The sequence below is a fragment of the Bos javanicus genome, chromosome 13 (assembly GCF_032452875.1).
Source record: "Bos javanicus breed banteng chromosome 13, ARS-OSU_banteng_1.0, whole genome shotgun sequence".
NCBI classification, from domain to species: Eukaryota; Metazoa; Chordata; class Mammalia; order Artiodactyla; family Bovidae; genus Bos; species Bos javanicus.
In genome coordinates this window covers 62,812,945-62,836,636 of record NC_083880.1, presented here as the reverse complement: position 1 = coordinate 62,836,636, position 23,692 = coordinate 62,812,945, and the positions used below count along the sequence as shown (strand labels likewise).

General features: G+C 44.8%; 1 protein-coding gene and 1 non-coding gene across 4 annotated transcripts in view; both read left to right on the top strand.

The window, feature by feature from the left end:
* The window catches only part of CDK5RAP1 (CDK5 regulatory subunit associated protein 1), a 64,244-nt gene that overhangs the window by 31,851 nt on the left and 8,701 nt on the right, over positions 1-23,692 (top strand). For 2 of the 3 annotated variants that reach the window (XM_061437284.1, XM_061437285.1), the window contains one exon: positions 2,647-2,907. The exons of the other annotated variant lie outside the window; for it this stretch is intronic. In XM_061437284.1, the coding sequence (XP_061293268.1) occupies positions 2,647-2,727 (81 nt within the window). In that variant the 3' untranslated portion in view covers positions 2,728-2,907. Of the gene's footprint in view, positions 1-2,646; positions 2,908-23,692 lie in introns of those variants that run through there. 3 annotated transcript variants of the gene reach the window in all.
* TRNAG-CCC (transfer RNA glycine (anticodon CCC)) lies at positions 3,790-3,862 on the top strand. The gene has a single exon. It is a non-coding gene; the product is annotated as a tRNA-Gly (tRNA).

The following is a 23,692-nucleotide window of genomic DNA, read 5'->3' as shown; positions in this document are numbered from 1 at the left end:
AATAGAAAGAGCCAAAATGATTATACCGTTTTGCACTCCCACCAACAGTACCTGAGTATTTCAGAGGCTTCGTATTCCTGCTTTCATTCTTGCCCTCCTCCAGTCTTCCTGCCCCATAGCAGTCAGTTTGATCTTTCTAAATCAGATCACTCACTCATTTGCATAAGCCCTCCAGTGGTTTCTCATTGGAGCCACAGGGTATCCAGGGCCTTTTATGGTCTTTCCCAGCTACCTTTCCAACCTCATGTCCTCTGTCCTCTTTTTATTCTCTTTCCTCTAGTCTTGGTGGCCTCTTTTTTTGCCTCTCGGACTTAGTTCTAGTGTTAGGGACTTTGAAAATGCTGTGTCACTTAGGAGGGTCTTGATTTTTGCCTGGCTGCCTTCTTTTAAACCTTCCAAATTCTCTTAAAGGTCACCTCCTTGAAAAGCTCACTAGTGCTGAAAGCAACTTCCCTCTGCCTTGCTCTTGTCACTGTTTGGGCCTTAACCCATTTTATCTTCATCAATTCAGTTCAGTCACTCAGTTGTGTCCGACTCTTTGTGACCCCATGGACTGCAGCACACGAGGCCTCCTTGTCCATCACCAACTCCAGGAGTTTACTCAAACTCATGTCCATTGAGTCAGTGACGGCATCCAACCATCTCGCCCTCTGTCTTCCCCTTCTCCTTCCACCTTCAATCTTTCCCAGCATCAGGGTCATTTCAAATGAGTCAGTTCTTTGCATCAGGTGCCCAAAGTATTGGAGTTTCTGCTTCAACATCAGTCCTTCCAATGAATATTCAGGACTGATTTCCTTTAGGATGGACTGGTTGGATCTCCTTGAAGTCCATGACTCTTAAGAGTCTTCTCCCAACACCACAGTTCAAAAGCATCAGTTCTTTGGCATTCAGCTTTCTTCATAGTCCAACTCTCACATCCATACATAACTACTGGAAAAACCGTAGCCTTGACTAGACAGACCTTTGTTGGCAAAGTAACATCTCTGCTTTTTAATATGCTGTCTAGGTTGGTCATAACTTTTCTCCCAAGGAATAAGCATCTTTTAATTTCATGGCTGCAGTCACCATCTGCAGTGATTTTGGAGACCAAAAAAAAGAAGTCTGTCACTGTTTCCATGGTTTCCCCTTCTGTTTGCCATGAAGTGATGGGACTGGAAGCCATGATCTTTGTTTTCTGAATGTTGAGCGTTAAGCCAACTTTTTCACTTTCCTCTTTCACTTTCATCAAGAGGCTCTTTAGTTCTTCTTCACTTTCTGCCATATAGGTGGTGTCATCTGCATATCTGAGGTTATTCCCGGCAATCTTGATTCCAGCTGTGCTTCATCCAGCCCAGCATTTCTCATGATGTACTCTGCATATAAGTTAAATAAGCAGGGTGACAATATATAGACTTGACATACCCCTTTCTCTATTTGGAACCAGTCTGTTGTTTCATGTCCAGTTCTAACTGTTGCTTCCTGACCTTTATACAGATTTCTCAAGAGGTAGGTCAGGTGGTCTGGTATTCCCATCTCTTTCAGAATTTTCCACAGTTTATTGTGATCCACACAAAGGCTTTGGCATAGTCAATAAAGCAGAAATAGATGTTTTTCTGGAACTCCCTTGCTTTTTCAGTGATCCAGCAGATGTTGGCAATTTGATCTCTGGATCCCTCTTCCTCTGGTTCCTTTTCTAAATCTAGCTTGAACTTCTGGAAGTTCATGGTTCATATACTACTGAAGCCTAGCTTGAGGAATTTTGAGCATTACCTTGCTAGCATGTGAAATGAGTGCAATTGTACAGTAGTTTGAACATTCTTTGGCATTGCACGTCTTTGGGATTGGAATGAAAACTGACCTTTTCCAGTTCTGTGGCCGTTACTGAGTTTTCCAAATTTGCTGGCATATTGAGTGCAGCACTTTTTAACAGCATCATCTTTCAGGATTTGAAAGAGCTCAACTGGAATTCCATCATGTACACTAACTTTGTTCGTAGTAATGCATCTTGACACAATAAATGTCTTAGGAAGGTGTTTGACTGATACAGCCTGGATCACAGCTGCCTTGGGTTGGGAGGGCAGCGTCTGTGGTAGGCTTCCTAGGTGGCACTAGTGGTAAAGAACCTGCCTGCCAATGCAGGACATGCAAGAGACTCGGGTTTGATCCCTGGGTCTGGAAGATTCCCTGGAGGAGTACATGAGAATCCACTCCAGTATTCTTGCCTGGAGGATCCCATGGACAGAGGACTTTGGCAGTCCATAGGGTCGCAGAGTCAGACACGACTGAAGTGACTTACAATGCACGCATGTCTGTGTTAGGCAGCTCGTACATGAACCTTATGGTTGCCTCCGGGGAAGACCATCTCCCAAGAGAAAAGGGAGTAGTGGCTGTTTGGGACTGACCTATTTTGGACTTCTTAAATTATATACATTAGTATTGTATCAGTCGTCTCTGGGGGCAGAGAGGAACCATGCTGTGTCTTAAATTATATACATTAGTATTGTATCAGACGTCTCTGGGGGCAGAGAGGAACTGTGCAGTCTCGAGATGCTGGCCTGTCATCTCCCATTAGATTCCATTTGGTGACCTCTCCTTTAGACCATTCACATTAAGTCCCTGTAGTTCAGTCCCAGTTACCTTGCCTTCTTCTGATTGGTTTTCTTTCAGATCACCTCAGCCAGTTCTCAGACACTTAAAGGACATGTTCTCTGCAAGACCACTCTGAAGGACTCTATAGCATATTGCTGACCTGAGTGGTTGATGTCAGTCCTTTCTGGCAGAAGAGAAATATGAGTGGTCACTAATGAAAGACGAAGCTTTGGAGCCAAGCCTCAAGTGGTGAAGCAACTTTCTATGAAATGGAAAATGCATTTCTTTGCTGCTTTGTGAACAGCTTTTACAGTCATTAAATTTACCTTATGTAGTTCATTTTTATCTACTTTTACTTCATTTTTGCCTTGGTGAGTGTCTCTGAGATATTCCCTAGTTTTCCAACCCAGTTTCTATTGTGGACTGTAACACTTCTCTGGTTTTCTCTCATGTACCCTAGGAATTGGAGACAAAAGGGGCAGGGAAGGTGGAGAGAACCATTTGCTTAGGAAAACCTGCTCTAGATCTTTCTAACATTTTTGTCTGATAACATTGACTCAGCTACCTATCTCCTCACTATTTTACCTGAGAAATTCCCTCATGGACCCTTTTTTTTTTTTTTTAAAGCTTGTCAGAGTATTCTTTGCCTTCAGGTCTGACAGCATTTGGAGTTTAGAAAACATCATTACCTTCTAGTAGGCTCTGAGGAGTCATTCTTGGCTCCTTAATCTGCCAAGATTATGTCATTCTGTGGGGATCATGTAAAAAAATCCAAAAGATGGTGGTATAGAATATTTGGAGTCAGAAGGACTTTGGTCTAAGTTCCCGCTCCATTGCTTCAGAGTTGTGTGAACTTGAGTAGTTATTTTATTATTTATCTGTGCCTTGATTTTCTCATGTGACATGGGGATAATAATACAGTGCTTATCTCATCTGGAGTTCAGTGAGATTGTACTTGGGAGGAACTTAGCTCTGTCTGTGGAACACAGTAAAATCTTAACAGATGAAGAGTGATCATTGAAAGATTTTGCTTCTAAAACACACTGTGTATATTAGGATATGCCGAGGCCTTTATTGTGTGTCTGGCTATGATCTCCTTTTTACACCTTCCCACTGACCTGCATGGCAACCTTTGGGAATCCCAGGCTGGGAACCTGTTCCGTATCTGTTGGCATGGTTGAGGGAGTTGATTTCTGTCCTCAAGATCCATCTTCTGGGACTTCCCTGGTGGTCCAGTGGCTAAGACTCTGAGCTCCCAATGCAGGGGGCCCAGGTTCGATCCCTGGTCAGGGAACTAGATCCCACATGCCACAATGAAGGTTGAAGATCCTGCATGCTGCAACTAAGATTTGTCGCAGCCAAATAAAAATAAATAAATAATTAAAAAAAAAATCCATCTTCTACTCAAGAAATATTTGTTATGGCTCTTCACCTCAGTCTTTATTCAGAAGACATGAAAAACTTTTGGAAATTTTATTTTACTTTTTATGAAAAAGTAAGTCATACATGTGGTAAATAATTCAAACAATACAACAGGTATCTGTATTTTACTTTTTTCCTGGATTGGAAAAGGCCAGCATTTGGGACTTCTCTGGTCCAGTGGGTAAGACTCTGCAGTCACAATGCAGAGGGCCTGGATTGGATCCCTGGTTGGGGAACTAGATCCTAAAGTCTCCCATGTCACAACTAAAACCCAGTACAGCCAAAATAAATAATAAATAAACAGACAATCATTGAAAAAAGAATGGTGCCTAATGTATAGTAGGTGAAAGTGAGAAGTGAAATTGCTAATTACTCAGTCGTGTCCAACTCTCTGGGACCCCATGGACTGTAGCCCACCAGGCTCCTCTGTCCCTGCAGTTTTGCCGGCAAGAATACTGGAGTGGGTTGCCCTTTCTTGCTCCAGGGTATCTTCCTTACCCAAGGATTGAACCTGCATCTCTTGCATCTCCTGCGGCGAATTCTTTACCACTGTGTCACCTGGGAAGCCCTTAATGGTTGCTTTGAGGATTATAATATCTTAATTTATTAATAGCCCAATTAATATTAATTTAGTTTCAGTAGGATTCAAAAACATTGAAGGGTACCATCCCATCCCTTTTTGTTGTTATTGTTCTAAAATACATCTTAATGCACTGTGTACCCCTTAACATAGATTTATAATTCTTGTTTTACTTAATTCACTTCTGAATCTTACAGGGTAAAGAAAGAGGAGTTACTATTGATTTTCAGAAACTCACATTTGCACTCAGATTTAAATAAAGGAAAATTAGGTTCCTCCTCTTAATAGGAAGTGGCTGGGTTCCTGAAGAGTATGTGGGATGGCAGGTCTTGGTGTCATCTTTAAGAGTTTGGTGGTGAGTTGGGAGAGTTGAAAAAAACTGGGAGCTTAGTGTTGATGAAATATTGTCAGGGAGGGACAGACTGGTCTAATATGAGATGAGATGGGAATGGTTGGCTTGAGGTGCATTGTCCAGAACCTTTGAGGCCTGATGGGTTTTATTTAAATACAGTGGGGAGGCATTGGATGGTTTTTAATTTTTTTAATTTTTAAATATTTTTGACTTTCAGAGAAGTTGCAAAGTGAGTTCATAGAGCATTCTCCTAAGTCATCACACAGCATAGTGTTCATTTGTCAGAGCTAGGAAATTAATATTGGCACATTGCTATTCACTAAGAGCAAAACTTCATTGAGATTTCACCAGCTTTTCCTCTGATGAATGTACCTTTTTATTCCAGTATCCAATTCAAGATACCACATTGCATTTAGTTGTCATGTCTCCTTAGTCTCTTGTGATTTGGGAAAGTTACTCAGTCTTCCCTTGTTTTTCATCACTGATGCTTCTGAAAGTACTAGTCACAAGTTCTGTTTGGATTTTTCTGCTATTTTCTTATGATTAGTGCCTTTATTATCAAATCATACCAGAGTGTACATGATATAACATCATTGTTGAAGTTAATCTTTTGTCACCTACTAGATGGTGGGGATTAAGCCCAAACTCCAAAGTGGGGGGTTATTTATATGTATTATTTGGAATTCTATAGGAAAAATGCCTCTTTCCCCCTATTTATGTATTTATTCCATCGTTTATGTCAGAATGGACTCATGGGTGTTTATATTTTGGTTTATACTCTGATATTTAATTTTGCTCAAATTGATCCCAGTTTGGGCATTGGGAGCTCTTTCAGGTTGCTCCTGTGCCCTTTGATTTTTCTTAGTTTTTGTTAATGTTTTGTTTCATGTTTTTAAATAAACTTTAAATTTTTAAATAGTTTTATAGAATTATTGCAGAAATGGTGCAGAGAGTTTCTCTATACACTGTACCCAGTTTTCCCTATTCTAATACTTTATTATGGTTCATTTGTTAACAATAAATCAGTAGTGATGCATTATTTACTGAAGGCCATACCGTATTCAGACAGCTTCAGTTTTCCCCTAATCTCTTTTTATTTTTCCGGAATCCCATCTGGGAGGCCACATTACAATCATGTCTCTTTAGGTTCCTCTTGACTCAGACTTGTAATTTTGATGACATTGATAGTTTTGAGGAGAACTGGTCAGATATTTTGCAGTGTGCCTTTGTTGGGATTTGTTATGTTTTTCTCATGTTTAGATTGGAATTACGTGTTTTGGGAAGGAAGACCACAAAGGTAAAATACCATTCTCATTCCATCATAAGGGTACATACTAGTAATATGATTTATCACTGTTTATACTAACCTTGATCACCTGGCTTCAGGTAGTGTTTGTCAGATTTTTTCATTGTACAGTTGCTCTTTTTTCCCCTTTCTATACTTTGGAGAAAAGTCGCCATGTGCAGCTGAAGCTTAGTGAATGGAAGCTATGCCCTCCCTCCTCAAGGGTGCAGTAGCTGTGTAAATCATTTTGGCTTCTTCTGCACAGGAGATTTGCCTGTTCTCACCTGTATATTTACTGAATCATTTATTTATATTAGTATAGGCTGCTAGATATTTTTTTTATTCTATGGGTTATAATCCAGTTGTTCAGTCACTAAGTCGTGTCTGATTCTCTGTGACCCCATGGACTGCAGCATGTCAGGCTCCTCTGTCCTCCACTATCTCCCAGAGTTTGCTCAGATTCATGTCCATTGAGTTGGTAATGCTCTCTAACCATCTTATCCTCTGCCTCCCCCTTCTCCTTTTGCCTTCAGTCTTTCCTAGCATCAGGGTCTTTTCCAGTGAGTTGGCTCTTCACATCAGGTGGCCAAAGTATCAGAGCTTCAGCTTCCGCATCCTTTCTAATGAATATTCAGGATCAATAATCCAATACTCCTTTATATATTTCATTGGCCAAATTGTTTCAGCTCTGGAAGCTCTTTCTTTTGGCCCTCTATCCCTTTGACACACTTCCGCCTTTGTATGAGTGCCTTCTTCCTTGCATCTGAGCTGTTCTGGGTCATTTTTCATATTTTGTTTCTAGTCTTAGAATGGTATAGAAATCAACATCTGGGTACTTGATATACTTGTTGCTAATGTGATTTGGAAGGCTTCTTGTTTTTTATTTATTAAAATTTTTTTTATGTGTACCTTTTTTTTTAAGTCTTTATTGAATTCGTTACAGTATTGCTTCTGTTTTATGTTTTGGTTTTTTGGTGTGGCATGTGGGAGCTTAGCTCTTTGACCAGGGATCAAACCCTCACCTTCTAAGGGAAGTCCCATTTTTGTTTTTAAATGGAAGTGGAATTCACATAACATAAAAGTAACTAAGTTAAAGGAGATAGTTTAGTGGCACAGTGTTCAACTACAACCTCTATCTGGTTCCAAACCATCACTCCAGAATAGAACCCCATACCCATTAAGAGTGTGATTGGGTCTTTGTCTTGTGCGGTGCTGTCCTTGCTGTAAGGCACGCCCAGTCTCTGGCCTTGCTTCGCTTTCTGATCTTTTGTGTCTACAACCTGAGCTGTTTTGGTTCTGGAGCACACAGTTGTGCAAGACACTGGCATAGGGCAGAGAGTCTCTGCCTCGTATAGAGTTCAGAGTTGTGTTTCTCATTATCCCTGTTGTGTATTTTTCTGGGTTTCTCTGCATTTACTGACCTAACATTGATTGGCTTTCCTCTCAGCCACTTGGCCTGGCCTGTAGTCCCTGAGCTGGGATCTAGATCCTTTGCTGCCCTGTTTATGGTATTATCGGACCCTTATCTGCTCTGTTCCACCCAGCTTTTAGCATTTGGACTGTGCCCTTCAGTTTTTAACATGTGACGATGGGGAAGTTGGAGCCTAGCCCCTGTGTGATTTTCATCTTGGGCCAATGGGCAGAAGAGAACGTTTGGTGTTTGGGGAGGGGAGGCCTGAGCTATGGGAAGAAAAGTCTTAATCATTGTCAGGATTGTTCCCTAGAGCACTCTGTAAAGTAATCCTGAGTTTTGTGGCCTCATCACTCATATTACTAATTTTTTGTCCCCAGTAAGAAGTGCTTTTACTAGTCATAAACACACAATGGAACTCCTGTTTGTAAGAATTAAAGACATGTCACTTTTTTTTTTTTTTCTGCATGAAAACAGGTTATTTATTGGTGAGATAATTAGAAAAGTCCCCCCCTATCCCTGGATTCCTGCCTTTCTTACACTTGTTAATTCAGGGTATTGTTGGTGAAATTCCAAAGCATAGCTGGACATGTTGAGAACATTAACTCTACTTAATTCCTTAGTCCAAAGGATGTCTTTTCCACAGTGTTTCATAGAGAGGGATTACAGAGTGTCTTTGCTTTCATTCTGAAACATTCCCTGGCTTCCGGTGCTGGGTTTAGTTTGTGGCTTGAAAATCATTCTGTGGGGAGACAAAAGACAGCTAGTTATACTCTTAAATACATAAGCTGGTGCAGGCACAGGCTGAGCCAGCCAGTGGACTCCATCCCCCTGACCACAGCGCTGGCTTTAAGGATGGGGACATGGAACAGTTCAGGCCAATGGGAGCCCCAGATGTTACTTCTGGATGACTTTCATTTGTTATTCCAGAAATAGGGTGAAGTTCCTGATAGTGAGGGACCCCCAGTGCGGAGCCAAAATAGAGCCCACCCCAAAGCACTTGGAGTCCAGAGATGGATTCTGGCGTCACATTTGGGCCACCTCTGAAGTTGGCACCATCCTTGGTGTTAGGACCAATACTCTGTGTTGTTGCTTGAACCAGTTTTGGTTGAGCTTCCTGTCACTTGCAGCTGAAACACAGTTGGCATTCATCTGATCCAGTCCCTTAACTCAGGCGGAATGCGGGAGGCAAAGTGATACGCGCGGGCGCCTCATAGTTACGGAGCGTAAGAGTAGGAGGTAGAAAGCTAACATTGAGGCAAGTGCTGATTTTACCAGCCTCTACACTGTAGTAATTGATTTGGTCACAGATTCATGGACTTTGGGGGATTAAGTAAAAATTGGAATGTAAGGCTTCTGAAATTTGAGCCAACATGAAAGAAATTAATGTTTTCCCAGTCAGATGGCATACTCATTAGACATGTTTATCAAGAATGGAACATTGTAAGGGTGATGGAGATTCTAAACTTCTTTACTCTCTCGTATATCTTCTCTAGTTCCATCCCTCTTTCACTGTTTTCCTGGTGGCAAATTTACATAAAGGTTCCATCCTTTTAACTATTTTTCAGAAAGCAAGTTCTCTTTTCACTTTTCCCTAAGTGTGAGGTTAGGTAGATGGGAAGAAGGGGAAGTCTGAGTCAGGGTGGTAAAGAACAAGAGGCTTTACAGTCCAAGGCGGTGGTGTGGAGGAATCGGGAATGTGTAGTGGGGATGCAGGGCTTCCCCGATGGCCCAGTGGTAAAGAATCTGCCTCCCGATGCAGAAGACATGGGTTCGATACCTGGCTTGGAAAGAGCCGTTGGAGGAGGAAATGACAACACATTCCAGTATTCTTGCCTGGAAAATCCCATGGACGGAGGAGCTTGGTGGGCTACAGTCCATGGGGTTGCAAAGAGTTGGACATGACTGGGCATGTGTGCACGTGTTTCCAGTCTCAGGGTTAGAACTTACATGGTAACAAAAGGGACAGTAGGCAATGAATCTGCTTAGGAAAGACTAGGGAGACTGGATGGAGCTGGTAAGGCAGCCCAGACAGACGTTGATGCCAGGGCCCACTGGCCTTATTCATTACTCTGAAGACTGAGGTGCAGAGTGGACTTTAATGTGAAAGGAAAATGTTTGTATTTCTTTCTCTTACCGATTTAAGCACTTGAAGCTTGGCACTGTTTAGAGAATTTGGGATTACTCCTAGTGGAATATTCCATTGATTTACATTTCCTGAAAAAAAGAAGGCACATCTTATGATGTGAGTTGAAAGAAACAATGGCTAGGGTGGGTTGTTTTAGCCACAGTCAACTGGAGAATGTCTCTGGGCAGAGTGTGGCTCTAGGGGAAATCTCTCCCCCGCCCCTTCAGCAGAGGGATCTGAGTTAAGACACAGTTTCTCCCAGTCTTGTGTGTGTGTGACGGTGAGTTCTCAAGGACCCTAGAGCTAACTGGAAATCTGATGGGTATAATCGATACCAAGAGAGATGCTGGCATGTCTGCCCTCTTTCTCTTAAGAAACCAGAAGAATTAATCCTTGCTCTTTTAATTTCATTTGCAATACATCAACCCCTCTAGAGTTCATCATTAATATGCTTAGATGGCATTTTGTGCTCTATCTCTTTATGATCATCAGGGTTATGAACTCATACTCCTAAATTTCTCAAACTCTGTTATCTATGTGACTAGGTGACGAGGCCCATGTTTCTTTCCTCTAAGTGGCATAATGCTGTTCTGAAGACACCCAGTGGGCTGGATTTCATTTGGACCGGGAGAAGAAACATTTTGATTGGGTTTTCACGTTTTGCCATCTCAAGATGCTGCGGTCCCTATCTGAAAATAAAAACGTGCTCTTCAGTCCCGCAATGACCAGATGATACTCTGCTCGCTGCTGCGGCACAGGCTGCAGGGTGCTGTCCCGTCCCTGCCTTTCAGTGACACTGACTTTTCTGGTGTTCATGTTACTAGTTCCACGTACTGGTAACAGCAAATAGAAGTTTCTTCAGAACTTCACGTAGCACATCTCTTTCTTCCTCCTCCTGAAAGAGATGGGTGGAGTGTTTTTGTTAGTACATCTGCTAGCCTCCCAGCTAGTCCTCACATAGTGGAAAGTGGTCTTGGGTTCCTCTGGACATGTGGGCTCTTTTTTTTCCTGGTACTCGACAAGGCTATGTGGGGAGGTGGATCTCAATCTATCCCTCAGGCCTCTAATTCTTTGGGGATTTTCAAAGGCCTTTCAAGTAGGTTTTTGATGCCTTGGGTGGCTCCTTGGCCAGTGTTTCTTGGGTTCCTGTCATGTTCCAGACATTGCTGTAGGCACTGAGATGCAGCTGTGTGCCCTCAGGCCAAATGCCGTTTGAGTATTTCGGAGGATGGACTGTACTCTTCGGGATCTGTTCTGAGTCCCCTTGGATCTGGTGCTCTGTTTACCTCCCTTCTTTTGCATTCCCCTCAACAGGCCTAGAAGTCCACGCTGCCTACCCTTTGAACGTCCTGTTTCCTCTACCTGGTTTACACCTTTGCTCCCTGGTAAACCCCTGCTCCTTCTTCAGGGCTGAGTCCAGGCATCATTTTCTCAGTGAACCCATGGTCTGCCTACCAGTTCATGCTTTCTGCCCTCTGTCTTTTTCATGGTCAGTTGATAGCTATTGCATCAGTCTCTGTTCCCTGTTAGGTGGGTAGTTACATGAGGTCAGGGTTCATGCCTTCTGTGATCCTTCCCCTGCACAGAGCTTGGCCCAGTACAGATAAGGTGAAGCAACCCAGGCTTACACTGACTCCCAAAGTCTACCTCTCAGCTGACATCCCCCTGTCTCAGGGCTGACACCTGGGACACAGACATAAGGCTGTTCGCCTCTGAGTGCATATTGTGTGCCTCCAGCCAGTGTGTGGTTACCAGACTCTTAATGATGGGGCTTAATTTATATATGGTTTTAATCTGTCCCTGTCCTCCTGCTTAAACTAGAGCATCACTCCTGGAATCTGGGACCTCACCATTGTTTCATGTTACAGATTTAGGGTCATACATGTTGGCACCCCACTCCAGTACTCTTGCCTGGAAAATCCCATGGATGGAGGAGCCTGGTAGGCTGCAGTCCATGGGGTCGCTAGGAGTCGGACATGACTGAGCGACTTCACTTTCACTTTTCACTTTCATGCATTGGAGAAGGAAATGGCAACCCACTCCAGTGTTCTTGCCTGGAGAATCCCAGGGACGGGGAGCCTGGTGGGCTGCTGTCTATGGGGTCGCACAGAGTCGGATACGACTGAAGCGACTTAGCAGCAGCAGCAGCAGCAGCATGTAGTGACGCTCACTAAATGTTTGTTGAATGAAAGTATAATTATGTGTGTGGAAGATCAAGTGTCATAAAGGTGGGGGTAGTGAGATGCTCTGGTGAGCCAAGGTGTAATTAGAATCCACATCCTCTTTTCTTCCTTTCTGTGGACCCTCAAGACTTCCTGGTGTATCCGAATCACCCAACACAAAGAGCACAGATTCTAGGCCTGCCTTTAGGTCATTGACTGAGATCACTGAATGAGCTTGGGGAACCGGGTTTTAAGAGCTTCCCAGAGAGAACCTAGGTTTGGAACCTGCAGTCCTGCTCCACATTGTGTCTGTGATCCAATCTGCGTGACTTTTTTTTTTTTTTTTGTAGAGTCCTGTTTTACTGAGTGCCTGGCTTGAAAATAATTTCTCACCTATCATAGATAAATATTTTGAAAAATCAGATTGACTTACAGCCTCAGGGGGTATCACGCTGTGTTTAGCACTGTCAGGAAAGACAAGGAAAAATTATTTCCAAATAACAATTATTAACTAATTCTAAAGTAGAGTTTAGGTATTAGCTCAGTTCCTTCTTGAAGTCACTTATAAAATGTTGTAATAAATACAGAGGAGAAAGAGCAGATTTAAGGTGCATAACAGCATGTGAGTAAAACTTTCTGATTTCCCTGTAATAATCCAAGTATTTCTCAAAGGCCTTGTCCATTATTCTTTGCATGTGATTTGAATTGGGTTCTTCTTTTTTTCTTAATTGGAGGATAATTGCTTTACAATATTGTGTTGGCTTCTGCCGTACAACAACATGAATGAGTCATAAGTATACGTATGTCCCCTCCCTCTTGAGCCACCCCCACCCTCGCCCCATCCCACCCCTCTGGGTTGTCACGGAGCACCGGCTTGAGCTCCCTGTGCCTATACAGTAGTTTCTGAATTGGTTTCTTGATATTGCATCCTATGCTGATGAATGGCAAGAGGAGTTTGTAGTTATAGACCGTACCTGTCAGTCTTGATGGTTGTTTTGATTTTGTTGTTTGAAATCTCACTTGCATGGGAGATGGTGACTTCCTACATGAATATAAAACAAACATGAGTTGAAAATACCTTCACCAGGCTACTCAGCAAACGTGTCATGGTGTGATATGACCAGCAAGGTGACAGGTGAGGCCTGGCGTGGAGGCGACCAGGTCTTAGGAGACAGCCCACCAGCCTGGTTGGCCTCCTCCTCCTAGGGACACCCAGGCACTCTGACCCCCAGAGTTTTGGTAGTAGTTCCCCCCCAGAGCACTCTTCTTTCCATGGGACCTCTGCTCCTATTTGTTCCTCCTCACAGCCATTCCCGATTTGTTACTCAGCACTCACCGTCTGCCCAGTGGCTATGTTCTCACCATCCTTCACTATAGTGACCCAGTAGGCGGCATTGATTTTGTTGTTCGGCAGGTGGTGGTAAACGATTTTGGTGATCGCCGCTTCCAGGTTGTTTATCTGTGGTAAAGAAGTCATCGTTTTAGAGTATGGAGAGGGAGAGGGCTGCAGGATGTTGTATGGTGAGATATCCATGCATTGCTCGATTCCATCATTCAGATGTGTATGGATCCTGTGGTATGCATTGGTCACCTTGCTGGGTGCTGCCACAGCTGATAGGAGCACACAGACACCATCTCATTCCAGACATCTCCCTTTATCTTATTTCCTTTCTCGAAAAGACAGTGGGGCCCATGACACAGAAGCGTGTTTCTATTACTCCTCATCCATTTTAGAGCCCATTTCTTTCTGTGCTCTTGTAGCAGATAGCTCTGCACTTGATGATTTTGGGAGACTGTGTTAAGGAAGCATTGAAATAGAGCCTGGCACATAGAGAGTACTGAAGATTATGATTTTGTTATAACTACCTGCCTTCTACCACTTTCTGGGCAGGAAGCAAGTGAATACCTCCTATGTAGATAAACCCACTCCCTTGCACATGCTGTGAGTGTTGGTTAAGTTGCTTCCCTCACTTTGGTTGCCTGTAAAATGGAGAGAAGCAGCTCTGCCTCCCAGAGCTCCTGCTCCCCCTGTGCCCTGCTCTCTCCTTTCCCCTAGTGCATTATATACACAACTAGACGATCATTAAGGGAAAATCTGTATACCATAGCGTTCATCGTCTTTATCTCTGGAAGAGCATTCCAGAACCCACTTGGCATTTCTACCTTCTCACACTTAGAGGTTGATAGGCTAGACTTAAGCAAACAGGAGGGTCGAAGGGCCATGTGGATGAGGCTCACCTTGACAGAGCTCTCCTTGGCGCTTTTAGTGACAATCTCCCTGAGCATCATTTGGGACAAAATCACGGCTGTGTTGACATTTTTAGGATCTGGAGGAAGATGGCTTCCAGGCACAGGGGATTTATTTTGGTTAAAGTAGGCCTAGAGAGAGAACAAGAGAAACATCCCTGTTATCGTGTGAGACTGCCATCAATTTCAGGGTCTTTGAAGGCCCATCTGTGATGCTGAGGAGTGAGGTGGCCCCGTGTGAACCCCACAGTGGACGAGCATGAAGACAAAGCACAGGTGACCTCCCTGCCCCCTTGTTGCGGGACTGTAGGGGAGTCGTGGGAGAGAGGAGCCCCTTACAGAGGAGGAAGCACTGCCGTCTCCAGCCGATTAGCCCTGAAACAGTGCCCCTCGGTCCCCCAGACCTCCGATTTTCCAAGAGAAGCTACATGTCTTCATTTTCCAGCGAATTCCTCCATTTAAATGTTGCCTCAGGTAATATGTGTGTGTATATGCGTGTTTGTACCTAACTCACAGTTCTCCCAAGCTTACAATGACTGTCTTGTCAAGCACACTCAAGGCTCATCTTATCTATGGAATTCTGCCTCCTTTGAATGATTCCTCTTCCTTTTGTATACATTGTGCCCTGTTTATAAAATGCAGATTGCACATGGCAGGAAGTTTGACAAGTCCAGAGAAGTACGAAGAAGGGGAAAGATTTTAAGTGGATATCACTAATATTTCACCTTATTGTCTTTCTTTGCCTGTACATAATATCACTTGTATTTTGCTTTAAAAAATTAACCGTACCTTCATACTTTGTAAACATTTCTAATAATCTCATAGTTAGCTTAGTTATTTCCTTCTAGTTCATTTCCAGTTTTTTCCCCCCTTGTCATTAATACTTGTATTTCTTTGTGCTTAAATATATCTGTACTTGGGAAGTCTGTGCAGAGGGATCCCACGAGTAGAGTAAGTGGGCCCAAAACCTTGCCTCTCTTCAGTACTCCTCATGGCCTAGTTTTCCATTCCTTCAGTGGTTGAGAGGGCGGGTGGGAGAGTCTACACTTTTTCTTTCCTTAAATATAGTCTGTTGAATATCTAACCGCTGCTGGGTACATCCTACTGGTCAAGAAAAAGTTGTCGTTGTTGGGTATGCATCTCAGGCACTGTGCATTAGACGTAACTGGAAGGGAAAACACGGCTGGCCCCTGTAGCAGGCACTCAGCTATTACGGTAGAAGCCTGGAGATCGCCCCAGGTGGAGGTCTGGGGATCGGAGAAGGGAGGAAGACTGGTTTGTCATGATTTGGAGTTTATTTGGTGAGTTCAGGGATGTCTCCAGCCCTCTTACAGAACCCATTCATAACCACAAAGAACACTTACACAGTAGAGGATTGAAAGACCTTCTGCAGAAGTCCTGGGACTTTTGACTTGGTAGTTGAACAAGCCAGTAGCTGCAGGTGAGAGGGAAAGAGAGCCTGTGGAGGCGCCGCAGTCCCCTGGAGGCTGTGCCCTGGGCGCCTCCCTCTCCCTTGGTCCCAGGCAAAAACCTGCTGCCTCACTAGCTTTTCACATGTGTCTAGGAGGAGACTATGGAGAGGAAGGTGATGTGACAACTAAAAGAGTCTCGCTGCCCAGGCCCCATATTTCATCTGCTCTGGGTCCTGGGAAATGTCGACAGGTTCCTGCCTGAACTGTCTTGGCAACTGCCATCCTACTGCGTCCTGTTATCTTGGTCTCCTGGATGTTAGGAGACGTGAGAGGGAATTTCTGCTTCCCAGCTTCCTTGGTGTGAGGGTGCTCCTTGCTCAAGCTCCACACTGTGTACTTTGCACACCACTGGGACTGAGGAGCTACCAGAGACTCCAGAGGGGCTCTGTGTCCTGGAGAATGAGTCACTGTGGTTCAGCGAAGCTGCCAAGTTGCCACATTTCCAGCCTGGGTGCTTGGGGATGCAGCTTACAGCTCCGTCCTCTCCTATCACCTATAGGATCCAAAGGAGCCTGGGCCACCTCCCTCCATTGACCTGGGCAGCCCCGCCGGGGAGGGTGGGGGTCTGGTGTTTGTACTCACAGTTCTTGCATTCGTTGACGTCACTGAGCTCAATGCCACATGATTTTGATCCTTCAATCTGTTAAAGGGCTCATCGTTAGCTTTGCCAAGGGAGAGCAGCAGTCCTGTCCTCCTGTCCCCTTCCGTCTGTCCTCCTCTTCTCCCTGTCCTACTTCCTGGTTTCCTTTTTGCCAGAGCTCATCCTCCCCTACTCCTGCCCCAACCTGGAGCATTATCCTATCCTGCTACTGGGGTATTTGGGGCTGGGGGTGGGGCAGGGGATGCTTCCGTAGAAACAGGCCTCTTGAGGCCTGATGTCCCTCTAGCACCAGACTGTATCTGAGGTAAGGGCCTCTTCCTGTGTCCCCCAGCAACATAGACCTCCGAGGCAGTGCCCTCCCCGTCCCACGACTTACATTCTCGTTCATAGTTACTGTCAGCAATTGAGAGATGGTATCATCCAAGGGCAGAGGCAGAGGCAAGACACCTGTGACCCTGGGGAAGATACACGTGGAGAACACGTATCACACATGTATACCTGTGTGATCCTTAACATTTGCCCAACATCCATTGACGAACCAATGGCAGTGATGTCCTGCTATTTACTTTGTTCCCTAAGCTCTTTTGCCTTCAGTTTTAGTCACTAAGGAAGATGGAAGAATACCTAAGAAAACTACCAAAGCCAGAGGGCTGACCCAGCAATCTCACAGGGAGGAATTTATCCTTCAGATACCATGACAGTGGTAAACAGACTTGTCTGGGAACTTATTCACCGGTTGAGTACAAAAGTTAGTAGCTGGAAAAAAAAACAATTATTCCTTGATAAGGATCTGTTAAGTAAGTGATAGTGTATCTTCATAATGGAGTACTAGACAGCCATAAAATATCAAGAAGCTACTTATATTCTGATGACCAATTCCAAGCAATTTTTAAAAATATCAGCAGAGGCCAGAAAAGTGTATATAATAAACCAGCCCATTTCTGTGTGTGTATACACATGCACGTTTGTTGCATAGCAAATAATATCTCTGAAAGCCAATGGAAAAATTGGATCCATTGGTTGCTTCCAGGAAGGATAATTAGCCGGTGTATATGGGTGAGAGGGAGACGTGTACTGCATGGCTTTTGAGTCATTTGAATTTTGATCTAGGTGAATGGATTGCTTATGCAGGAAAATAGAACTGAGTACAAAAGTATGCTTAGCAAAGAGAACACGGGCAGAGTGAGAGAAGGCTGTGCTCAGGCCCAGTGGGCCATTTGCAAGCAGAGGCCCTTCTCTGGGCCTCCTTTATTGATGGTTCAAACCACTGGGTTGGCTGAGCTGGTCTCTAGGTGTGGTACAAGCAAGGATATCCTGACATATAGGCCACTTGATCCAGAAAATGAGAAAAAATGGTCTCACATACACCTCTGCTATCTGCAGGTTGACGTTCTTGACTTCGATGTTCTTCTCCTGGACTAGGAGGCTGACACATTGTGTGTTGTTGCTGGAAATTCCAATTTCCAGAGTTACATCTGCATGCACTTGAAATCCCAGTATGCTGACTACAGGTCCTGCTAGGCTGTGGAGAACAAGACGCAGGTGAACCCAGGTCCCATTGCAAGATGTCACTCAGCCAAGTGATAGGCATTTTGGGAATCACCAGGTTATTTGAGTGACGGTAAGCTCGGTGCTTTCCAATAAGTATGCCCCATCATTGGCCAATCTCCTGTGCATAGAATTCAGAGCTTGGTTCAAAGGTATTCAATAAACATTGTCAAAATCACCCTCCTAACCAGGCTTCAAGGGTCTTTTTTTGTTGGGTGGCACCAGGCTGACTGGTAACAAGATGCCCATTACAAGTTCACTTTTGTGCCCAGCACTCCCAGTTGTCTGTTGTGTGGGTGACAATGGACAGGAAAAACCCACAGTTTTCCAGAGCCTGGTCTTCTTTGAGTCAGATATTTTGGAGAAGATAGATGGTTCTCCCTGACACTGTTAACTGTAGTGGTCACAGATATGGACTCTGGAAGCTGAACACCTGGGCTCAAATCCTGTCACTGCTGTCGTTTGGTTGAGGGACTTTGAGCAAGGTTTATAACTGGTTTTCCTGGTTTAAACTGGTTTTCTAGTTTAGAAACAGGACTGCTTTCCTGATGAGGTTGTCAAGAGGCTTCATGAGTTCAGACTACCTCAGTTAAGGGCCTGGCTGGAGCTTAATCAGTGATAAGTATCAGGGATATGAATGTATTAGTCCAAGAAATCTCCTTCCCAGTGTGGATTCCCTTGCCCCTCTCACATCTTCCTGGGTGCCCTGGGCCTCCTCTGTTAACCTGTCCCTCCCCCAAATGTTGACATCCACTGAAGGCAGGGACCACCTGCCTTTAGTCTTCCCTCTGCCCAACACAGCATCTGGTACAGAGCAGCAGTTATTAACTACCCATTAGGTGGATGAGTGAATGTGTATACACATGCGTGTTTAAATCTCTAGTTTCCTGAGGGCATTTTAACCATCTCTGTTTCCTCTCAGCTTCCTAGCAAAGTGTTTGTAGAGTGAGTTGACTCTCCTTGGAGGGTCAAGATTATTTGGAAGGCATATTTGGAGATCCAACCAGTCCATTCTAAAGGAGATCAGTCCTGGGTGTTCTTTGGAAGGAGTGATGCTAAAGCTGAAACTCCAGTACTTTGGCTACTTCATGTGAAGAGTTGACTCATTGGAAAAGACTCTGATGCTGGGAGGGATTGGGGGCAGGAGGAGAAGGGGACGACAGAGAATGAGATGGCTGGATGGCATCACCGACTTGATGGACGTGAGTTTGAGTGAACTCTGGGAGTTGGTGATGGACAGGGAGGCCTGGCATGCTGCAATTCATGGCGTCACAAGGAGTCGGACACGACCGAGCGACTGAACTAAACTGAATTTCCCCTAAGACCAGTGTACATGTTGATATGAAATGAGTTCTCCATGGTTTCTGTCTTCATTGCTCATCTATCAAATTATGCAGATTTCACATGGAGATCTGGATTTCTGGCTTTTATTTTAGTACTATTTGAGAGTGGGGTGCTGTGGTGTTATGTTGCCACCTTGCTCCTCGGGGCTGGAGGAGAGAGGCAGCTGGGCCTGGTGCCCCTTTCGCTCCATCCTCAACCATCCTGCCTTACTCGTTGTTGTCTCTGCTTGGCTCTTGGACACTAGACCTTAAGTCACTAGTCCAGCCTGTCCCAGCTGACTGATTTGGAAATAGGCTCACCCGTTTCCACCTATGAAGGCAGTAGTCACGGCGTGGACAAGGATCCCGTTGCCTGTCATGGTTGACATCATGTTCTCCACAGTCACTTTTTCAACCTCTAATCTGTAAAGTGACAGCATCAAGTATAAGTGTCAGTCCTGGCTCAAGGAATCAGTCTGGGTAACAAGAGAAACACCTTTGAAGCAGGCAGTTAACAACCTACCCACCCATCTATCTCAGGGACTCCCCAGCCCCCTTACCCACTTGGTTCTTTCTTTCCTCCTTCCTTTTTTTTTTTTTTTAAACGTAATAGTTCTGGCTCTTGGGGGCAGTTCCACAGACATCACTGCCACTCTCAAAAAAAAGGTGGCCCAGTTCTTTAAGGTCAACAAATCTTGATCATATTTCCCCCCAAAAGGATAGCCTTTCAGCACCGAGTTAAAATATTGCTTCATGAAAACGTGGTTGCCCTTTTGGGGGCTGAACATTGGTATGTCCAAACAGTAGCTTTTGTCTTGTGCCAGACATTAGGGTCAAGGAAGCACTTACCCTAACAAGAGATCTGCCAAGTCGATATTTCCCAGCAGGCCAGTGAGCGCACTGTTGGTGTCTTTTGGCACCACACTGTTCAGTATGCCCTCAGTGGTTTCTTTGAGTTTGTCACCAGTCAAGAGACCAGTGCTGTCAACAAGTTCTTTGACAGCATTCTCTCCACCAAGGAGTGGCAGACTGCCCAGAGCCCCCTGGCCGAGGTCACTGACAGCACCAGTGGCTTCTGAGAGCAATGACTGGGGATGCTTTGGGGACTTGTTGCTGCTCCCCTTTCCCAGAATACCACCAAGGCCACCACCTCCAAGGATATCAAGGGATGAAGTAAGATCTAACACAGACAGCAGGCCAGAGTTGGACACTGTGGATATCACTTCTCCCAACACACCGGCCAGATTTATCTCCTCGCACTTCAGCATGTTCTCTATCTTCGGGGTCAGGGTGGCATTCAGATCTGAAAAGGGTCGAGAGAAATGATCCTGCTGCTAGCTGCCCAGCCGGTTCAGCCAGAGGAAGCTTTCCAGCTGGAGAGCCAGCACCATTGAGTTGTGGGACCCATAGGCATTTAATATCATGCCTCCCCGAAATATCAATTCCTGCCACTGCTCCCCACAAGGACAGCCTGGTGTTCCAGAAACATACCTGTCCCCTCTTAGGAGTTAGCCTCTACTAGCACCTACCTGCAGAGAAGGCAATGACAGCACACTCCAGTACTCTTGCCTGAAAAATCCCATGGATGGAGGAGCCTGGTGGGCTGCAGTCCATGGGGTCACTAAGAGTCAGACATGACTGAGTGGCCTCACTTTCACTTTTCACTTTCCTGCATTGGAGAAGGAAATGGCAACCCACTCCAGTGTTTCTTCCTGGAGAATCCCAGGGATGAGGAAGCCTGGTGGGCTGCCATCTATGGGGTCACACAGAGTCAGACACGACTGAAGCGACTTAGCAGCAGCAGCAGCACCTACCTGAGACCAACCTGGTATTGAGTATGTTACTCTAAAGCAATTTGAGCATGGCATGAAAGGACCTAGTTTAGCTTTTGAGCCTAGCAGCCCAGAGTATATACATATAGTCTAGGTTCTGCCCCTTGAAGGCCAAGTGGCCTGGGGCAGGCTCTTCTCTTTTCTGAGGCCCAGTTTTGCCTCAGGGGTACCAGGGGTATATGATGGAACCTGCAGCACGATTCCCTGGGGGCAGGCCAAGTGAGCGAGCACTGATTTTAAGTGCTGTGTAGGGCAGGAGGTGGCTAGGGAGGTAATGGAGCTCGCTGATCTGGATCTCCTGTTCTCCATCCGTGTGGTTCTGCACCTCACACCAATCAGAATGGCCAGCATCAAAAAGTCTACATTTATAAATGTAGACTTTTACATTTAATAATAAATGCTGGAGAGGGTGTAGAGAAAAGGGAATCCTCCTCCACTGTTGGTGGGAATGTAAATTGATGCAGCCACTGTGGAGAGCAGTATGGAGTTTCTTTAAGAAACTAAAAATAGAGTTACCATTTCACCCATGGGTTCTACTCCTGGGCATATATCCAGAAAAGACAGAAACACTAATTAAAAAAGATACATGCTGGGACTTCCCTGTGGTCCAGTGGCTAAGACTCCCCAGTCCCAATGCAGGGGGCCCAGGTTTGATCCTTGGTTGGGGAACTAAATCCCACATGCTGTGTCTAAGAGGTCACACGCTGCAACTAAAGATTGTGCATGGTGCAGTGAAGACTGAAGATCCCGTGTGCCACAGCTAAGGCCTGGCACAACCAAATAAATAAGAAATGGAAATTAAAACAAGCAAGCGAACAAAAAACCAAAAAGACACATGCACCCCAATGTTCATAGCAGCAATATTTATAATAGCTAAGACATGGAAGTGACCCTAATGTCCATTGACAGATGAATAAAGAAGATGTGGTTCACATGTGCACACACACACACACACACACACAATGGAATCTTAGCCATAAAAAAGAATGAAATAATGCCACTTGCAGCAACACAGATGGATCTAGAGATTATCAAACTAACTGAAGTAAGACAAAGACAAATGCATGATATCACTTATATGTGGAATCTAAAAAAATGATACAAGTGAACATACTTAATATTTACAAAAAAGAACTGGACTTACAGGCTTAGAAAACAAACCTATGGTTACCAAGTGGGTGGGGGAAAGGATAGACAACATGTGCTTGTTGTATACAACAGGGAACTATATTCAATATCTTATGAAAGTGAAAATGATCGTGGCTCAGTTGTGTCCAATTCTTCGCGACCGCATGCACTGTACAGACCATGGAATTCTCCAGGCCAGAATACTGGAGTGGGTAGCTGTTTCCTTCTCCGGGGGATCTTTCCAACCCAGGGATTGAACCCAGGTCTCCTGCATTGCGGACAGAGTCTTTACCATCTGAGCCACCAGGGAAGCCAATATCTTATGATAAACCTTATGATAAACCATAATAGCAAAGAATATGAAAAATATATATATAAGAAACTGAATCATTTTTCTGTACACCTGAAACATTGTATCAACTATACTGCAATTTTGTTTTTAAAAGGAAATCCACTAGCTGCATGAATCATGGAGGATTCACTGGGTACAATACTGCAGCAAAAGTGAACGGACCAGAATTTCTCATTACAGCACGAATGAACTACCTCAGAAACGTTTAGGTTTGAGAGACAGTGCAAGCAGGTCACCTTTAGAAAACTTTATAGCACTTAGTGCAAGTTTTTATCTTGAGAAGGAATGTCCACGTCATAAAATATAAAGAAATGGCAGGAGGAAAAGAATCAGGCCAGAGGCCTTCTCAGGAGAGGAGATAGAGGGTGGAGCAGTGCAGCCCCAGTAGGAGCCTAGGGGTCTTCAGTCCTATGACCCGTTTTATTCCTCCGTCTCAGTGGTGGGTACAAGCGTGTTGCTGTTGTTTAGTCACTAAGTCTTCTCTGACTCTTTTGAGGCCCCTTGGAATGTAACCCTGGCAGGCTTCTCTGTCCATGGGATTTCCGACTCAAGAATACTGGAGTGGGTTGCTGTTTCCTTCTCCAGGGGATCTTCCTGACCCAGGAATCCAACCCACATCTCCTGCATTGGCTGGCAGATTCTTTACCACTGAGCTACCAGGGAAGCCCCCACAAGGGTGTTAATTCTATATTCATATCTTTTAAGGTTTTTTTTTTATGTCTGACAGTGAAATTAACAGCCTCTACCACCAAGTCGCTGTTTGATGGGTTACAACTGTCACGTGTAGCACTGTCTGAACTGCCCTCCGGCCCGCGGCGGTACTGCTGCACCAGAATGTCTGTGAGTGGGGTCCAGGCAGCTGATTGGTAATAAGCCCCAAAGGTGATACGGCTATCACCTCTTATTTCAGAATCACCTGTCCAGAAGGTGTAACTAGCCTTTGGGCTTGGAGATGAAAAGCATGTGTGAAGGGGTAGAAAGTCAAAGCTGTGCAGGTAAAACGAATCTTACTTACAGTCATTGAGTTTGCTGCTAGACACAAGGTATTTGGCCACGGGTGAACATCTGGCTCCTGAGGTCCCAGCTGCACGTCTTGGAGGTAGAGAGCCTTTTCTGATTGAGGAAATTCTGGGGACTTGTGGGTCAGGCACACTGATCGGGAAATGAACGGGAAGCCTAGAGGTTATTTTGTCAGGAGGGGCTCCCACCTGTGAAGGTGAGGTCGATAGGTCAAGCGCTCCTGCCTGGATGGCTAGCATGATGGCCAAGGCCCACAGGGTCA